Source organism: Heptranchias perlo, chromosome 6 (genome assembly GCF_035084215.1).
Source record: "Heptranchias perlo isolate sHepPer1 chromosome 6, sHepPer1.hap1, whole genome shotgun sequence".
Taxonomy (NCBI): domain Eukaryota; kingdom Metazoa; phylum Chordata; class Chondrichthyes; order Hexanchiformes; family Hexanchidae; genus Heptranchias; species Heptranchias perlo.
This window is the reverse complement of record NC_090330.1, coordinates 23562839-23579663: the sequence shown is the minus strand read 5'-3', so window position 1 is coordinate 23579663 and position 16825 is coordinate 23562839. Positions and strand designations below refer to the sequence as shown.

Here is a 16825-nt window from a genome sequence, read left to right as displayed (position 1 = left end):
ACAGACAGGCTGGGGGAATGGGCAGACATGTGGCAGATGAAATTTAATGCAGAAAAGTGTGAAGTGATACATTTTGGTAAGAAGAATGAGGAAAGGCAATATAAACTAAAGGGTACAATTCTAAAAGGGGTACAGGAACAGAGCGATCTGGGGGTATATGTGCAAAAATTGTTGAAGGTGGCAGGGCAGGTTGAGAAAGTGCTTAAGGAAGCATACGGGATCCTGGGCTTTATAAATAGAGGCATAGAGTACAAAAGCAAGGAGGTTATGATGAACCTTTATAAAACACCTGTTCAGCCACAATTGGAGTAGTGTGTTCAGTTCTGGGCACCGCACTTTAGGAAGGATGTGAAGGCCTTAGAGAGGGTGCAGAAGAGATTTGTTCGAATGGTTCCAGGGATGAGGGACTTCAGTTACGCGGATAGACTGGAGAAGCTGGGCTTGCTCTCCTTAGACCAGAGAAGGTTGAGAGGAGATTTGATAGAGGTATTCAAAATCATGAAGGGTCTTAGACAGAGTAGATAGAGAGAAACTGTTCCCATTAGCAGAAGGGTCAAGAACCAGAGGACATAGATTTAAGATGATTGGTAAAAGAAACAAAGGCGACATGAGGAAAAACTTTTTTACATAGTGAGTGGTTATGATCTGGAATGCACTGCCTGAGGGGGTGGTGGAGGCAAATTCAATCATGGCTTTCAAAAAGGAACTGGATAAGTACTTGAAGGAAAAAAATTTACAGGGCTACAGGGAAAGGGCGGGGGAGCAGGACTAGTTGGATTGCTCTTGCAGAGAGCCGGCACGGACATGATGGGCCAAATGGCCTCCTTCCATGCTGTAACCATTCTATGATTCCATGATTCTATGAAATGTTTAATTTGCCCAAAATTTGCGCATAAACTGGTCAAAGTCATTGGATTTACAGGACTATATAGGTGAAGATTATACTTAGACTCAAATGAAAATTGCCAATAAGTATATGCAATATATTTGAGGGCAAAATTCCCTTTTATAGATTTTTTCTGATATTTTCTCTTTACTATGCTCTGCACATTGCCCTGCAGTACCACCTGAGCTTGAGACGGTGGGAGGAGACCTGTCCACAGATCTCCGGCAATGTCATTTTGAAATCACTCACTGCAAAGTGCATATACAATGGCCCTGGTGACTCTCCTGCTGATTGTCCATCCTTCCCTAAAAGGAAGTGCTTGTTTTCTGTTTTCTCAACAGATGCTGCTCAAGTGATTCCAGCATGTTCTGTTTTTGCTTTATTTCTGCTCTGCACTTACCTACAGTGGCAGAGCTGAGATCAGGAGCTCAGCACCCTGTTACTGGGTTAGCCCTTAGGTACAGAGTATCCTTAAATAAAATCTAGTATACTATCATAAATCTATAAACAGAAGAAACCGAATAGCTTGCAAACAGACTGAGGTGGTTATGCACAAGTGAACTGGAGTTTTCAAAACACGGCAGGATATAATGAAGCCCAGCCAGCTTAAGTATTATACGTAAATCAAACATCAGACTTAACCATGGTAGAAAAGTCTATTCATTCTAAATTCTATTTATATTAGAAAATTAAGACACCACTGAATTCAGTTAATCAATTCACGGAGGCACACGGAGAATAGGATTTTGGTATCAGTCTCCGCTACAATAAAGAGTTTTATGATTAGCTGGCTGTAATAGTCACATGACCATATTAGAAGGTGTTACAGATACTTGATGGTAATAGATTATCTCTTTCAGCTCATCAATTATAATACTATATATTTCATCATCAGCTAGTCCCAGTTGACCTTTACTTATATGAACTTCATTTGAACCTGTGAATAATTATTTGAAGATGATGAATAGTCACCCAACGTTAAGTAAGTGATTATTCATTGCTGTTCTGGAAGGAATTTGGGGAGCAATCAGACCAAGTGAGAGAGATAAATTCATACTTGACTGAGATAATAAGACATTGATTGTATGCGCACCGTATGTCCATCGATCTGATATGTCAGTCATTTGAAAACTCAAATCGTTCCAGTATACATTATTTTTGAGAGAGGATTTAAAATCAACTTAATACATATACATAAGCATATATGCGCATGAAAACGGCTAATAATACATAAGGCTAGAAACCACTGTTGGAATATTAATGAACCAGTGCTTAACACATTCACATGACATTTCTCTGTCAGCTATTTTAATGGACATTTCTCTGTCTTCTATTTTAATGCACTAGCCCTAAACTCGCATCTTTCTCTAGTTTCTCTCCTTTCTTCCTTCATGCTCTCTCCCAGCTGATCTTGTCCATGTGACCCACCTTCTGTTCTCTTGACCCTATTCCCACTAAACTGCTGACCACCCAACTTCTCTTCCTGGCCCCATGCTAGCTGATACTGTAAATGGTTCCTTCTCTGCAGGTATTGTCCCCTTCCCCCTCCCTTTCAAATCTGCTGTCATCACCCCCCTACTCAAAAAAATCAGGTGGGTCGCATGGATAAGATGAGCTCAGAGTGAGCGTGATAGGATAGAAACTAGAGAAAGATGCGAGTTCAAGGCTAGAAGACATGATGTAAGGTTCCGTGTGTACGCTGACGACACTTAGCTCTACCTCACCACCAACTTGCTTGGCCTCTCCATTTTCTCTGTGTTGTCAGACTGCTTGTCCGATATCCAGTATTGAATGAGCCACAATTTCCTCCAATTAAACATTGGGAAGTCTGAAGCCATTGTCTTCAGCGCTCGCCACCAATTCCATCCCTCTCCCTGGCACCGATACAGGCTGAACCAGACTGTTTGCAGTCTCGGCGTCCTATTTGACCCTAAGCTGAGCCTCCGATTTCATATCCTCTTCATCACAAAGACCACATACTTCCTCCTCCATAACATCGCCCGTCTCCAACCTTGTCTCAGCTTATCTGCTGCTGCAACCCTCAGCCATGCTTTTGAACCTCCAGACTCGACTGTTCCAATGCTCCCCCATCTTCTACCCTTCATAAATGAGCTGATCCAAAACTCTGCTGCCCATATTCTAACCCGCACTAAGTCCCGTTCACCAATCACCCCTGTGCTCGCTGACCTACATTGGCTCCCAGTTCCCCAGCACCTCGATTTTAAAATTCTCATCCTCATGTTCAAATCCCTCATGGTCTCGCCCCTCCCTATCTTATCCTCCTCCAGCCCTACAATCCTCCAAGAACTCTGCTTTCCTCCAACTCTGGACTCTTATACATCCCCCACTCCCTTTGCCCCACCGTTGGCAGCTGTGCTTTCAGCAGTCTAGGTACTAAGCTCCAAAATTCTCTCACTAAACCTCTCTGCCTCTCCACCTCCCTCTTCTCCTTTAAGACCCTCCTTAAAACTTACCTGTTTGACCAATCTATTAGTCACCTGTCCTAATATCTCCTTCTTTGGCTCAGTGTCAATTTGAGCCTAATTACGCTCCTGTGAAGTACTTTGGGATGATTTCCTACGTTAAAGGCACTATATTATTGCAAGTTGTTGTTAACCCATTAAAATAAACAGGTTAATGCCTCAGACAAGAATGTTATATGACTGTGTTAAGCATTCGTCTGCCAATATTGACAAAATTAAACAGAAATGCTGAAACCAGAGTGTGCATTGTACATACCCACGGAATGGAGGGAAACCACACAGCAGAATATAAGTAATCACACCAGCAGCCCAGATGTCCACCTTCAGGCCATAGCTATGAAGAAAAACTCATTAGGAATGTATGTGTAAGTAAAGTATAACAACCAAAAGCTGAACTCAATTTGTGTGATATGGAGCACTATAAGGTTCATGCATTATTCACTACATAGATGATGCTGACATTATAATTAGTGGACACTGCACAGTACCCAAATGGCTAGTGATGCCTTTGTCTCAACTGGAGAGCTATTAGTGTAAGTAAGGTACTAAAGCTGTTTGACTGGCTCAGTGGGTGTTTCATTAGCTTCCAATTGGGTGAGTAGGTAGGGTTCTGAATTAAAGTGATGTGTGATCCATTTATTGAAAGAAGAAACACTGACAGTTGTGAATTAAATATCATCTCCACAATAACAATAAGGCAGAAGAAGTGATGCAATAAGTTAATAACACTCTCATTTCACTTCTGAGATCTAGGTTTGAATCAACAGAAGATAAGTTTATTCTCTCTTAGAAGCTACAAGAGCTCTAAGTGAAATGAGCTCTCCTGTCTTAATGCAAAACACAAACTCCCCTTAAATTGGCATTAAAGTTGCTACAAGGATGGTGTGTATGTACAATGGAAATGTCCCACTTATGCAGGAGGGGATTTTTTTTTAGGTTTGGCTAAGTGCATTTTTAGACTAGAGCAGGAAGCCTTTGTTAACTTTAATCTGAGAGCTGACAATCTGGTAAAAAAATAGAAAAATATTCTATTTCACACAATATATTTGATAAGTGCAGAAAATTCACCAGAATATTCGTCTGACCATGAGTAGTAATTTCAATTACAAGTGGGGTTGCATTCAGCATGTATAAGTCAAAAATAAATATCCACACACATGAAATAGAAGGTCAGCAACTGCTGGTGAATGTTCAAAATATTTTTCTGCCACAGTTGTACCAAGAGCTGCATCCTTATCAAGTAAAGAGAATATCTGTTGATACACTGTATTCTGGTATTTATTCTCTCATGCAGAAGACCCACATAACTGACTCACACCTGCAGTACTCAAAAGTTATGCACCTTTTACCATGTTAAAGAACTACCAGTGACACCAGTGAAATGTCCTCTATATGCATCCTAAATTCCAAACAAGACAAGCCTTAGTAGGTAAAGCCACTATCTGATGCAACACTAAAATACTTTTATATTGTATGAGGCTGTCACTGGAGCAGACAGTCACCAAATCATGGGTTGCCCACAGCTAGCTGCAAGCCAAATGTAAAACTGCTGGGACTCGCTAAGACCATCTTCCAGGAAGAGCCATTATTAGTGGGTCTTCTATATGCCTAGTTGTAGCATGTCAGCAGTTTTACATTTGGTTGTAGCTGGTAGGTGAAGCCTGTACTTCAGGAACCTGGCAGTTCTAAAGCAATATAAAAACACCTCGTGACAAACCATAAGATCCAGGTTCAATTCCTGGTCTGTGCTAAGTTAGTCCATCTCATATGGGGCACTAGAATTGGCCTCACCACTCCTGGGCTAGGGAAGGGAAACATCGCCCAAGATTCCTGATCACTATGCATAGACTCCTAATAGAATGCACAGACATGAGGTGAAAACAGGTCCAGACTTGAGTGTAATGTTCTCCATAATGATATAACCTGCCAATAGTCACTATCTAGGTTTACACATGAAATATGACCACTTGATTGTGGTACCAGAGGACAGCTGGTGCCGTGGAATCACACACCAGAAAGAGTCAGTGCCTTCAGGAGAGAATAGGGAAAAAGGGAAGGGGGAATTGGCAAAAGAAATGAAAACAATAGTGACTAAAGAAGATATCTGTATGAAGAGAACATATAAACACGGTGAGCGTATTCACATAGTACAATACCCAGTTTCTGCAATTATTTCCGGAGCCACGTATGTAGGGGTTCCACAGACAGTGTACAAAGGCCCATCAACTACTGTAGCAAGGCCAAAGTCTCCAAGTTTCAGTGATTTGCTTCCGTCCTGATGCTCATATACCTGTTGTGAAAAAATACAGAGAATTCGTATTTTGTTAAATGTAAACTATATTCTGGTTATTGCTATAGTAATAATTCTCCAGTGCACATCAATTGATAGTCACTGTGCTGACATTCATACAAAGGATGCATTTAATTACATGCAGATTCATTGGCCTCGATATTAACACCCCATGATGAGCGAGAGGGGGTCGGAAGGGGAGTTAAACCATCAAATGCATGAAACACGACCCTAAATTGCTGCGTCCGCGCCCTTTGCCATTATTACAGCAGCTAGTTTCGTGTCATCCGAGTGTCCCACCGTGGAGAGGCAAGGCACTTCATTAACATATTGAAATCGGGATCCAACAGTGCAATTAGGAGCCCAAATGAAAATTAACTGCTGCTGCGCGGGTTTCTCGGGGGTCAGGAAACTCGGCAGTGAAAGGGAGGCAGGAGCTGCTGGCTCCACAAAGTAAATGCTTTTTCCAGCACTCCTTGTGAGCCAGGAGGAGCAGGGGTGCTCCCTCCAGCCCCTCAAGGAAGCCTTCAGCCTCCCCCCTGCTAATCGTGGACTCTCCCACCCCCCCCTCCCGATCGCTGACCTCCTCCCCTCCCACTCCGATGTCCTCTCTCCCCCACCGCAATGTCCGATCTTCCTCCCCCTGCCGTGATGTCCTCTCTTTTCCTCTCCCTGCCGGGATGGTCGACCACCCCGCCCCTCCCGATTGCTGGGGACCATCCCCAAGGCTACGGCCTCCTGCCGCTGGTTTTTCCCCTCGGCCACTGGCCAGGCTGTCAATTTGGCCGGCTGCTGGGCAGGAAACGGATTCAAAGAATGACAATGAGGTCCTGCCATTAAGTTCGCAGGACCTCCGGATCCTCAGCCTTGCCGGGTTCTTCGGCCGTTTTCGGCCTCCCCCTGCCTCCCCGTAACTGTCGGGGCTATTGTCTTTACATTGTAAAGTTTGTGTTAATAGACCAGACTAGATAAAGATAACATTTGCAAGTGACTAAGACATTTCTATTCAGAGGAAACTGTAGTACATTGGTATTCAATGCATGCATATAGTTAAGTGTTACAGTTTTCTTTAATTATCTAATGTCTTCACATATTTGATTTGTGAGTTACTGCAATGCCCTTTAGTTACCGTATTACTTTTGGCACAACGTAGTATTAGTAAAGAGCTAATCCTCTATTCTCTGGCCCGGTAGAAACAACCTAACACCAAAAAATCTGCATACTAATCAAAAACTAATTTAAAAAAATTTGGGCCAACTGTGGAACATTTGCAGGTATCATTAAATCACGCTCTCATTACTTCTAGCAACTATCTAGCTTAATTGTTCCCTGGTGTTAAGAGAAACAATAAGCATTTGTTATCCTAACAACTAATTTGAGACTTCATTACCCAATAATTAGTTACTGTTCAAAATATTGCCCTATTTTATTTCCTTTGTGCTTAAAGGAATGATCAGTTCCACATGACTGGGCACAAAGGTCAAAAACATAAGTTGCCAAAGCAGTACATGCTTGCAAGAATGAGCGTATAAATTAAGAATGAAGTAAACAAGGCATTGATGCACTTATTTTGTTGTAAAAGCTTGTCTTCAATACACTAAATATACAATTGTAATACTACTAAATTGTCCCTTCCTCATATAGGTATGCAGAAGAATTGAGAATGTTATCCAACCAGTATCCAATGTTTGGCATTAGCAATGCAACAATTTTGCCTTTTATAATGCCGTTAATGCAGCAAAATGTCCCGAGGTGTTTCACAAAACAGAAACCAAGTAGGAGTTAGAAGAATTAAAACAGGTGACCAAAGGCCTGGTTGAAGAGATTGGTTTTGAGGAGGGTGCAGATGAGCAAAATCCCACATTAAAATCAAGAACTAAAGCATTGTTCTTGATTAATTTTTATTAAATTTAAGTAGTTGATTTCCTAGGGTCAAAATCAAAAAATAAACTGCAGATGCTGGATATCTGAAACAGAAACAGAAACAGAAAATGCAGTACTCAGCAGATCAGGCAGCATCTGTGGAGTTTTGGGTGATGGCCAGTTTTGGAAAAATGTCTACACCTGAAATATTAACTTATTTGTTCTCTAAGCAGATCGTGCCTGACCTGCTGAGTGTTTCAGCATTTACTGTTTTTGATCTCCTATTGCTCACAGGTAGTCGAGTACACAGGTGGGGAGTGAAACACTTGAGTAAGGAATGCAACATGGGCTGGGAGCAGACCAGTCAGGCAGAAGTCAGTGGCGGTATAAAGTAGGACATGAGGCCCAAGTTGAAGCAAGTATGAAATGAGGTCGATTTCCATTTACCTAGCAACTGAGACCAGCAAAGTCCAAAGTCTGAGGTCGGCAGAGGCACTTCTGGTGCTGAGACCAGGAATGGACAGTTCCTGGGGCTGAGGTCAGGACCACTGAATCCTGTGGCTATGCCTGCGAATGGAGGTAATCCTGGGCTGAGGCTTGGTGCAGAGATGTTCCTAGGCCTGAGGTCAGTAACAGAGACATTCCTGGGCTGGTCTGGAACTTACAAACATCAAGTCCCAGCACACTAGCATGAATGGTCCATCTTGCTAACAATGCTAAAAAAAAATTGTGTGTTATCTTTCTTCCTGTTACAAAATGTAATGTATTAGGGAGGCAGCTCTTAAGCTGAATTTTGAAAGATTTATTGATTTTGTTGTGAATTATGCATTTTTTTTTAGGTGCTTATTATGTTTGTACCAAAAATAGGTTTCTATCTCCTTGCAAAACAAGATAGTAGTCAAAAGGATTTTACAAGATCATTGGTCCCCTTTTTTCCTCTTTGCTAGTTGGTACCTGTTTGCTGTCTGCTGATTCTTCATTGGTAATTTTTGTATCTCCTAGGTACATCGTGATTGGCAATTTTCAGAACTTAACTGTTTAGTGTCAGCCTTTGCTCAGTGGTTTGTGCATTCTCACCTTTGAGTGAGAACGTCATGGGTTCAAGCCCCACTTCAAAGACTTGAGCACAAAATCTAGGCTGACACATCAGTGCAGTATAGAAGGAGTGCTGCACTGTTAGTGATGCTGTCAGCACTCTCAGGTGTATGTATAACATCCCATGACACTATTCAAAGAACAGCAGTGCAGTTCTCCCACATTTTGAATCCCATAGACCCAGACCCGGGCCTAGGTTTATAATTAACATATCACACAACCATAACCCTTCTCCAAGCCTTCAAACTATTTGCTTCATTAGCACATTAATGTTTCTATTTCCCTCTAAACATTAATATTCCTCAGCTAATTAAAATGTTACGTAACATTAGACAACTCTTCCTAGGGAGAAAAAAGCCTTGAGCATATTCTAGAAAATGTCAAGCAAACTCCTTTGAATTACTAGCACAGCAAGCATATAGCTAATGACATGCACAGTAGTAACCACTTGAAAGAAAAGTGACTGTACAGAAAAGAAAGATTTTTACTGCAGCTAGATATGAAGGGCTACAGAATTGTGAACTCAATTTTCAAAGCACTTGTGATGGTGTGAATTTCTGTGCAACTGTAAGATTCCAGTAAATCTTAAAAAATTATTTTCAGTAATTAAGACACATTATTTTCAAGGTTTCTGATCAAACCTTGTGCAAATACCAATTTCAATTTTGACACAAGGCCAGAGATAAGACAAAATGACTACTATTCATTGTCATAAAGTCATTGGAAGTATAAATAAAGAAGGGAATAGATTTCTGACATTTCTAAATTGTGTTAAAGAAAGAAAGAACATGCATTTATACATCACCTTTCATATCACCAAGGCTTTATTGCCAATTCATTTATTTTTTATTCATTCCTCGGATGTGGGTGTCGCTGGCAAGGTCAGCATTTATTGCCCATCCCTAATTGCCCTTGAGAAGGTGGTGGTGAGCCGCCTTCTTGAACTGCTGCAGTCCATGTGGTGAAGGTTCTCTCACAGTGCTGTTAGGTAGGGAGTTCCAGGATTTTGACCCAGCGACGATGAAGGAACGGCGATATATTTCCAAGTCAGGATGGTGTGTGACGTGGAGGGGAACGTGCAGGTGGTATTGTTCCCATGTGCCTGCTGCCCTTGTCCTTCTAGGTGGTACAGGTCGCGGGTTTGGGAGGTGCTGTCGAATAAACCTTGGCAAGTTGCTGCAGTGCATCTTGTAGATGGTACACACTGCAGCATGGTGTACTGGTGGTGGAGGGAGTGAATGTTTAAGGTGGTGGATGGGGTGCCAATCAAGCGGGCTGCTTTGTCCTGGACGGTGTAAAGCTTCTTGAGTGCTGTTGGAGCTGCACTCATGCAGGCAAGTGGAAAGTATTCCATCACACTCCTGACTTGTGCCTTGTTGATGGTGGAAAGGCTTTGGGGAGTCAGGAGGTGAGTCACTCACTGCAGAATACCCAGCCACTGACCTGCTGTTGTAGCCACAGTATTTATGTGGCTGGTCCAGTTAAGTTTCTGGTCAATGGTGACCCCCCAGGATATTGATGGTGGGGGGTTCGGCGATGGTAATGCCATTGAATGTCAATGGGAGGTGGTTAGACTCTCTCTTGTTGGAGATGGTCATTGCCTGGCATTTGTCTGGCACAAATGTTACTTGCCTTATCAGCCCAGGTCTTGCTGCATGCGGGCACGGACTGCTTCATTATCTGAGGTTGCGAATGGAATTATACACAATGCAATCATCAGTGAACATCGCCACTTCTGACCTTATGATGGAAGGAAAGCCATTGATGAAGCAGTTGAAGATGATTGGGCCTAGGGCACTGCCCTGAGGAACACCTGCAGTGATGTCCTGGGGCTGAGATTACTTTTGAAGTGTAGTCACTTTTGTTTTGTAGTCAAATGCAGCAGCTAATTTGGGCACAGCAAAGTCCCACAAAATGTAATGAGATGAATAACCAGTTAATTTGTGTTTTTCTTTTGGTGGTTTTGGTTAAGGGATAAACATTGGCCTGGACACCAGAAGAACGCCCCTGCTCTTCTTCGAATAATGCATGGGATCTTTTACACCCATTCGAAAATTGGACTGTTCAGTACAAAACTGGATGAGTGGCAACCTTAAGTGTGCAGCATTAAAACTCCTGTCACTTTAGGTAATCAAATGCTTGTGAACAGTTAACAGTATGGAATTAATTGAAATGTGGGGAGTGGTTATGGAATACCGTTATACCGTTCTCCAAAATGATGGTCACAAATGAGACATTTTTTGTTTGTGTGCAAAACATTTGCAGCATATGCATCACACTGGGGTGGTCACTGTTGAACAATGCTTAGAATTAGAATATCCTTTACGACGCTTTTTGTCATTTTTCATTGCAGTGATGGTGGCTGAATTGTTGGGTGGCTAGTTGAACAACTATTCCACTTTTGGCCCTTTCCAGTGACCAGTTTCTCATCAGACACTGTACCATGATTTATATATTTGTCCAGTGAGATCCCATTAAACCAAATAATCTGCATTTTGAATTGACAGGTCTCACAGAAGGGATTTCCTGTGTTTGTTTTTGTAACAGAATTATAAATACAAGTACGTATTTATGATTTGCTACAAATTCATCCAAGATTTGTTACAAAATAAGCCAGTGTCATTTTCTTCCTTAACTGGATGTTCTATATTACATTGTGGAAGGAATGTTCTATATTACATTGTTTCAAAGTATTGATTGGTATGTTCATATTTTTGTGTGTTATCATTATCATTAGTAACTATTTACAGATATTTATTTTACTTTCTAACTTACCAATAGATTCTCTGGTTTGATGTCCCTATGTACGATGTTAAGGCTATGCAGGTATTTGATAGCACTGGCCAGATTGTACAGCATTCCACTGGCATCACGCTCTGTGTACTTGTTGGTGGAAGTAATTGCATCAAAAAGATCTCCACCCTGAAGAACAGATACTGCTGAATAACTAACATTTGTGATGTACATTTCCTATCAAATATTCCAATAGAAACCATTTATGTTACTTTCAAATCATTGGAATTCAATAATATATTTAAGTTGCTTTATTAATTTATGAGATCCTTTAAATAAAACAAAATTAAATCCAACTAAATCAGAATGTTTTCCCACTCAATTAACAAGCCAATCAATCTCACAGTTTTTCTTTGCAGTAAGGAGTTAACTAAGGTTTCTTATTTAAATGTAAATATGCTGTACTCACCTGAGGATATGACTCCATGAAATACATTTGGAATACAAATCATGCCATAATTTTTTCTTAAAGACTTACTTCATTCCATGACTCACATTTCTCAACAAAATGTTCTTACCTTGACAAGCTCCATGACTAGATACAGTTCACTTGGTGTATCCATCTCCTCAATTAAAAGAACAATGTTTGGATGTTTCACTCTTCGCAAGATAGACACTTCATTTTGGATCATGTGCTCCTGCCAGAGGCACAAGAAGCGTTTTTTAAACCAACTTTGTAACACTGACATACTTCTCCTGACAAAATCAATACAACCAAATGGGCCTCTTTGGATGCTGGGGCTAGTCTTCATCACAAGCGGTAATATAAAGGCAAGAAAGTACTCCCCACAGTTGTAGGGTGTACTGGTTAGATCTCATGTTTAGTTCTGAAAGCTTCACCTTAGGAAGAATTTAGCCTAGGCAGAAGTCCAGTGACAATTCACCAGAATTACAACCAGGTTAGATTGCAGAGACTTGAATGAAAGTAAATTTGGGTTAATTCCCTGCATATGAGGATTTATGGAGTGATTTGTTTGAGCTGCTTAAAATAATGAAGAGAATTGACAGGGTGGATAAGAAATAATTATATCCTCTAGTAGGGCAATCCAGAACAAGGGAACATAATGTTGAATTAGAACTAATCCCAAACAGGGAATAGGCTATTGTGGATCTTGTCTTGCATAATGAGACAGGGTTAATTAGTAATCTCACTGTAAAGGATCCTCTGGGGAAGAGTGATCATAATATGATCGAATTTCACATTGAGAATGAGAGTGATAGACTTAGGTCTGAAACTAGAGTCCTAAACTTAAATAAAGCCAATTACATAAGTATGAGGGACGAGTTGGCTAAAGTAGATTGGAAAATTAAATTAAAGGGTATGGCGGTTGAAAAGCAATGGCAAACATTTAAAGAAGTATTTCAATATTCTCAACAAATATACATTCCATTGAGAAATAAAAACTCCACAGGAAATGTGATCCACCCGTGGCTAACTAAAGAAGTTAAGGATAGTATTAGATTAAAAGAAGAGGCCTATAATGTTGCCAAGAAGAATAGTAAGCATGAGGATTAGGAGAGTTTTAGAAACCAGCAAAGGACAACCAAAAAATTGATAAAAAGGGAGAAAATTGAACGTGAAAGTAAACTAGCAAGAAATATAAAACGGATTCTAAGAATCATAGAATCATGGAAGTTACAACATGGAAACAGGCCCTTCGGCCCAACATGTCCATGTCGCCCAGTTTATACCACTAAGCTAGTCCCAATTGCCTGCATTTGGCCCATATCCCTCTATACCCATCTTACCCATGTAACTGTCCAAATGCTTTTTAAAAGACAAAATTGTACCCGCCTCTACTACTGCCTCTGGCAGCTCGTTCCAGACACTCACCACCCTTTGAGTGAAAAAATTGCCCCTCTGGACCCTTTTGTATCTCTCCCTTCTCACCTTAAATCTATGTCCCCTCGTTATAGACTCCCCTACCTTTGGGAAAAGATTTTGACTATCTACCTTATCTATGCCCCTCATTATTTTATAGACTTCTATAAGATCACCCCTTAACCTCCTACTCTCCAGGGAAAAAAGTCCCAGTCTATCTAACCTCTCCCTATAAGTCAAACCATCAAGTCCCGGTAGCATCCTAGTAAATCTTTTCTGCACTCTTTCTAGTTTAATAATATCCTTTCTATAGTAGGGTGACCAGAACTGTACACAGTATTCCAAGTGTGGCCTTACCAATGTCTTGTACAACTTCAACAAGACATCCCAACTCCTGTATTCAATGTTCTGACCAATGAAACCAAGCATGCCGAATGCCTTCTTCACCACCCTATCCACCTGTGACTCCACTTTCAAGGAGCTATGAACCTGTACTCCTAGATCTCTTTGTTCTATAACTCTCCCCAACGCCCTACCATTAACGGAGTAGGTCCTGGCCCGATTCGATCTACCAAAATGCATCACCTCACATTTATCTAAATTAAACTCCATCTGCCATTCATCGGCCCACTGGCCCAATTTATCAAGATCCCGTTGCAATCCTAGATAACCTTCTTCACTGTCCACAATGCCACCAATCTTGGTGTCATCTGCAAACTTACTAACCATGCCTCCTAAATTCTCATCCAAATCATTAATATAAATAACAAATAACAGCGGACCCAGCACCGATCCCTGAGGCACACCACTGGTCACAGGTCTCCAGTTTGAAAAACAACCCTCTACAACCACCCTCTGTTTTCTGTCGTCAAGCCAATTTTGTATCCAATTGGCTACCTCACCTTGGATCCCGTGAGATCACCTTGGATCCCGTGAGCTTCTAAAAGTATGTAAAAAAAGAGAATATCAAAAGTAAACGTTGGTCCCCTACAGGCTGTGGCAGGAGAAATTATAATGGGGAATCAGGAAATTGCAGATGCGTTAAACCAATATTTTGTATCTGTCTTCAAGTAGAAAACACAAAAAGCATACCAGAAATAGTGGGGAAGCAATGGGCTAATTGAAGAGATTGAGGAATTTAAAGTAATTATCAGTCGAGAAAAAGTACTTGAGAAAGTAATGGGACTAAAAGTTGATAAACCCCCTGAGATAGTGGATGCATTGGTTATGATCTTCCAAAATTGCCTAGAATCTAGAACGGTCCCAGCAGATTGAAAGGTAACAAATGTAACCCCACTATTCAAGAAAGGAGGGAGAGAGAAAACAGGAAACTATATGCCAGTTAAACTGATATCAGTCATCGGGAAAATGCTGGAATCCATTATTAAGGAAGTGGTAACAGGGCACTGAGAACATCATAATATGATTAGGCAGTGACAACATGGTTTTATGAACGGGAAATAGTGTTTGACAAATTTATTAGAATTTTTTGAGGATGTAACTAGCAGGGTGGATAAAGGGGAACCAGTGGATGTAGTATATTTGGATTTTCAAAAGGCATTCGATAAGGTGCCATATAAAAGGCTGTTACGCAAGATAAGGGCTCATGGGGTTGGGGGTAACATATTAGCATGGATAGAGGATTGGTTAACGGGCAGAAAATAGAGAGTAGGGATAAGTGGGTCATTTTCAGGTTGGCAGGCTGTAACTAGTGGGGTACTGCAAGGATCAGTGCTTGGGCCTCAGCTATTTACAATCTATATTAATGACTTAGATGAAGGGACCAAGTCTAATGTATCCAAGTTTGCTGATGATACAAAGCTAGGTGGGAAAGTAAGCTGTGAGGAGAACACAAAGAGTCTGCAAAGGGATATAGACATGTTAAGTGAGTAGGCAAGAAGGTGGCAGTTGGAGTATAATGTGGGGAAATGTGAGGTTATTCACTTTGGTAGGAAGAATAGAAAGAACAGAATATTTTTTTTAAGTGGTGAGAAACTATTAAATGTTGGTGTTCAGAGAGACTTGAGTGTCCTGTTACAAAAAACACAAAAAGTTAGCATGCAGGTACAGCAAGCAATTAGGAAGGCAAATGGCATGTTGGCCTTTATACTAAGGGGGTTGGAGTACAAGAGTAAGGAAGTCTTATTACAATTGTACAGGATTTTAGTGAGACCTCACCTGGAGGACTGCAGACAGTTTTGGTCTCCTGATTTAAGGAAGGATATACTTGCCTTGGAGGCGGTGCAATGAAGGTTCACTAGATTAATTCCTGGGATGAGAGGGTTGTCCTATGAGGAGAGGTTGAGTAGAATGAGCCTATACTCTCTGGTGTTTAGAAGAATGAGAGGTGATCTCTTTGAAACATATAAGATTCTGAGGGGGCTTGACAAGGTAGAGGCTGAGATGTTGTTTCCCCTAGCTGGAGAGTCTAGATCTAGAGGGCATGGTGGCACGATAAGGGGTCAGCCATATAAGATTGAGATGAGGAGGAATTTCTGCACTCAGAGGGTTGTGAATCTTTGGAATTCTTTACCCCAGAGTGCTGTGGATGCTGAGTCATTGAGTATATTCAAGGCTGAGATAAATACATTTTTGGACTATAGGGGAATCAAGGGATATGGGGATCAGACAGGAAAGTGGAGTTGAGGTCGAAGATCAGCCATGATCGGATTGAATGGCGGAGCAGGCTCGAGGGGCTGTATGGCCTACTCCTGCTCCTATTTCTTATGTTCTTATGTAACTAAGCCAGTTAAAAGCAAATCTGGAAATTATTTCTTTACACAAAATGTTGTGGGAATGGGGAATGCGTTTCCAAAAGGCCATAGATGCCGAATGACTCTAGCATTTAAAAATTAGGTAGATACTTACTTGGATAGTAAAGATTTTGAGGGAATATGAAGAAAGGACAGGGAACTGGGATTGAAGCAATATAGAGTTGTCATAGCTGATGAAATAGCAGAGTAGATTCAATGGGCTGAATGGCCTCTCCCTGTTCTTACGTTCTTAGAATCCAATATTTCTTTCCAGTTCAGATTGTTAATTTGTACTCTAGCTGCATCTGAGGCATGATAGGTTCTCATTTTACTTCTCAACAGAAAAACCATTCTACACATTATTGAAAGGCATTATTTTACTTTGCTCACAGTAATTACTTCTTTTAAGTTTTGGGCCTCTCAGTGTTACTTTCCCATCCTTTTCAGCAGGGAGAGTGCAGTAGGCATCAACATTTTTTCAAGAGTAGAGAGCAGAAGCCATATTATCTGCACAGTGCCAGTGGTCTTGACACTTTTTTCTCCATCCTGAGATGGAGCACTCCACTACATCATAGTACTATAATCACCCATCCAAGAAACACCATAATTTATCCAAGAAGGACATGTATGAATATAGGTTAATCAATACTGGGATTCGAACCACAAATCTATCAACAGAGAAACTCAGCTTCCCCTAGATGGAACACTGTTTAAATATTCCAGAGATTTAATGGGCTCGATATTACCAGGGCTGCGGGTTCGCGGCGGGGGGTAGATTGGGCGCATGGGTAACGCGCCCGGTGAAATCAGTCTGCCCCGCGCGCGATCGCAGCCTAATTG

The 16825-nt window shown here is 41.2% G+C and overlaps 1 protein-coding gene across 2 annotated transcripts in view; it reads right to left on the bottom strand.

Annotated features, from left to right (window-relative positions):
* dclk1a (doublecortin-like kinase 1a) overlaps nucleotides 1-16825 on the bottom strand; it is a 293560-nt gene that overhangs the window by 49039 nt on the left and 227696 nt on the right. For both annotated transcript variants that reach the window (XM_067985937.1, XM_067985938.1), the window contains exons 10-13: nucleotides 11929-12048; nucleotides 11393-11539; nucleotides 5526-5659; nucleotides 3626-3703 (exon numbers count right to left, since the gene is read on the bottom strand). In XM_067985937.1, the coding sequence (XP_067842038.1) occupies nucleotides 3626-3703; nucleotides 5526-5659; nucleotides 11393-11539; nucleotides 11929-12048 (479 nt within the window). The remainder of the gene's footprint in view (nucleotides 1-3625; nucleotides 3704-5525; nucleotides 5660-11392; nucleotides 11540-11928; nucleotides 12049-16825) is intronic.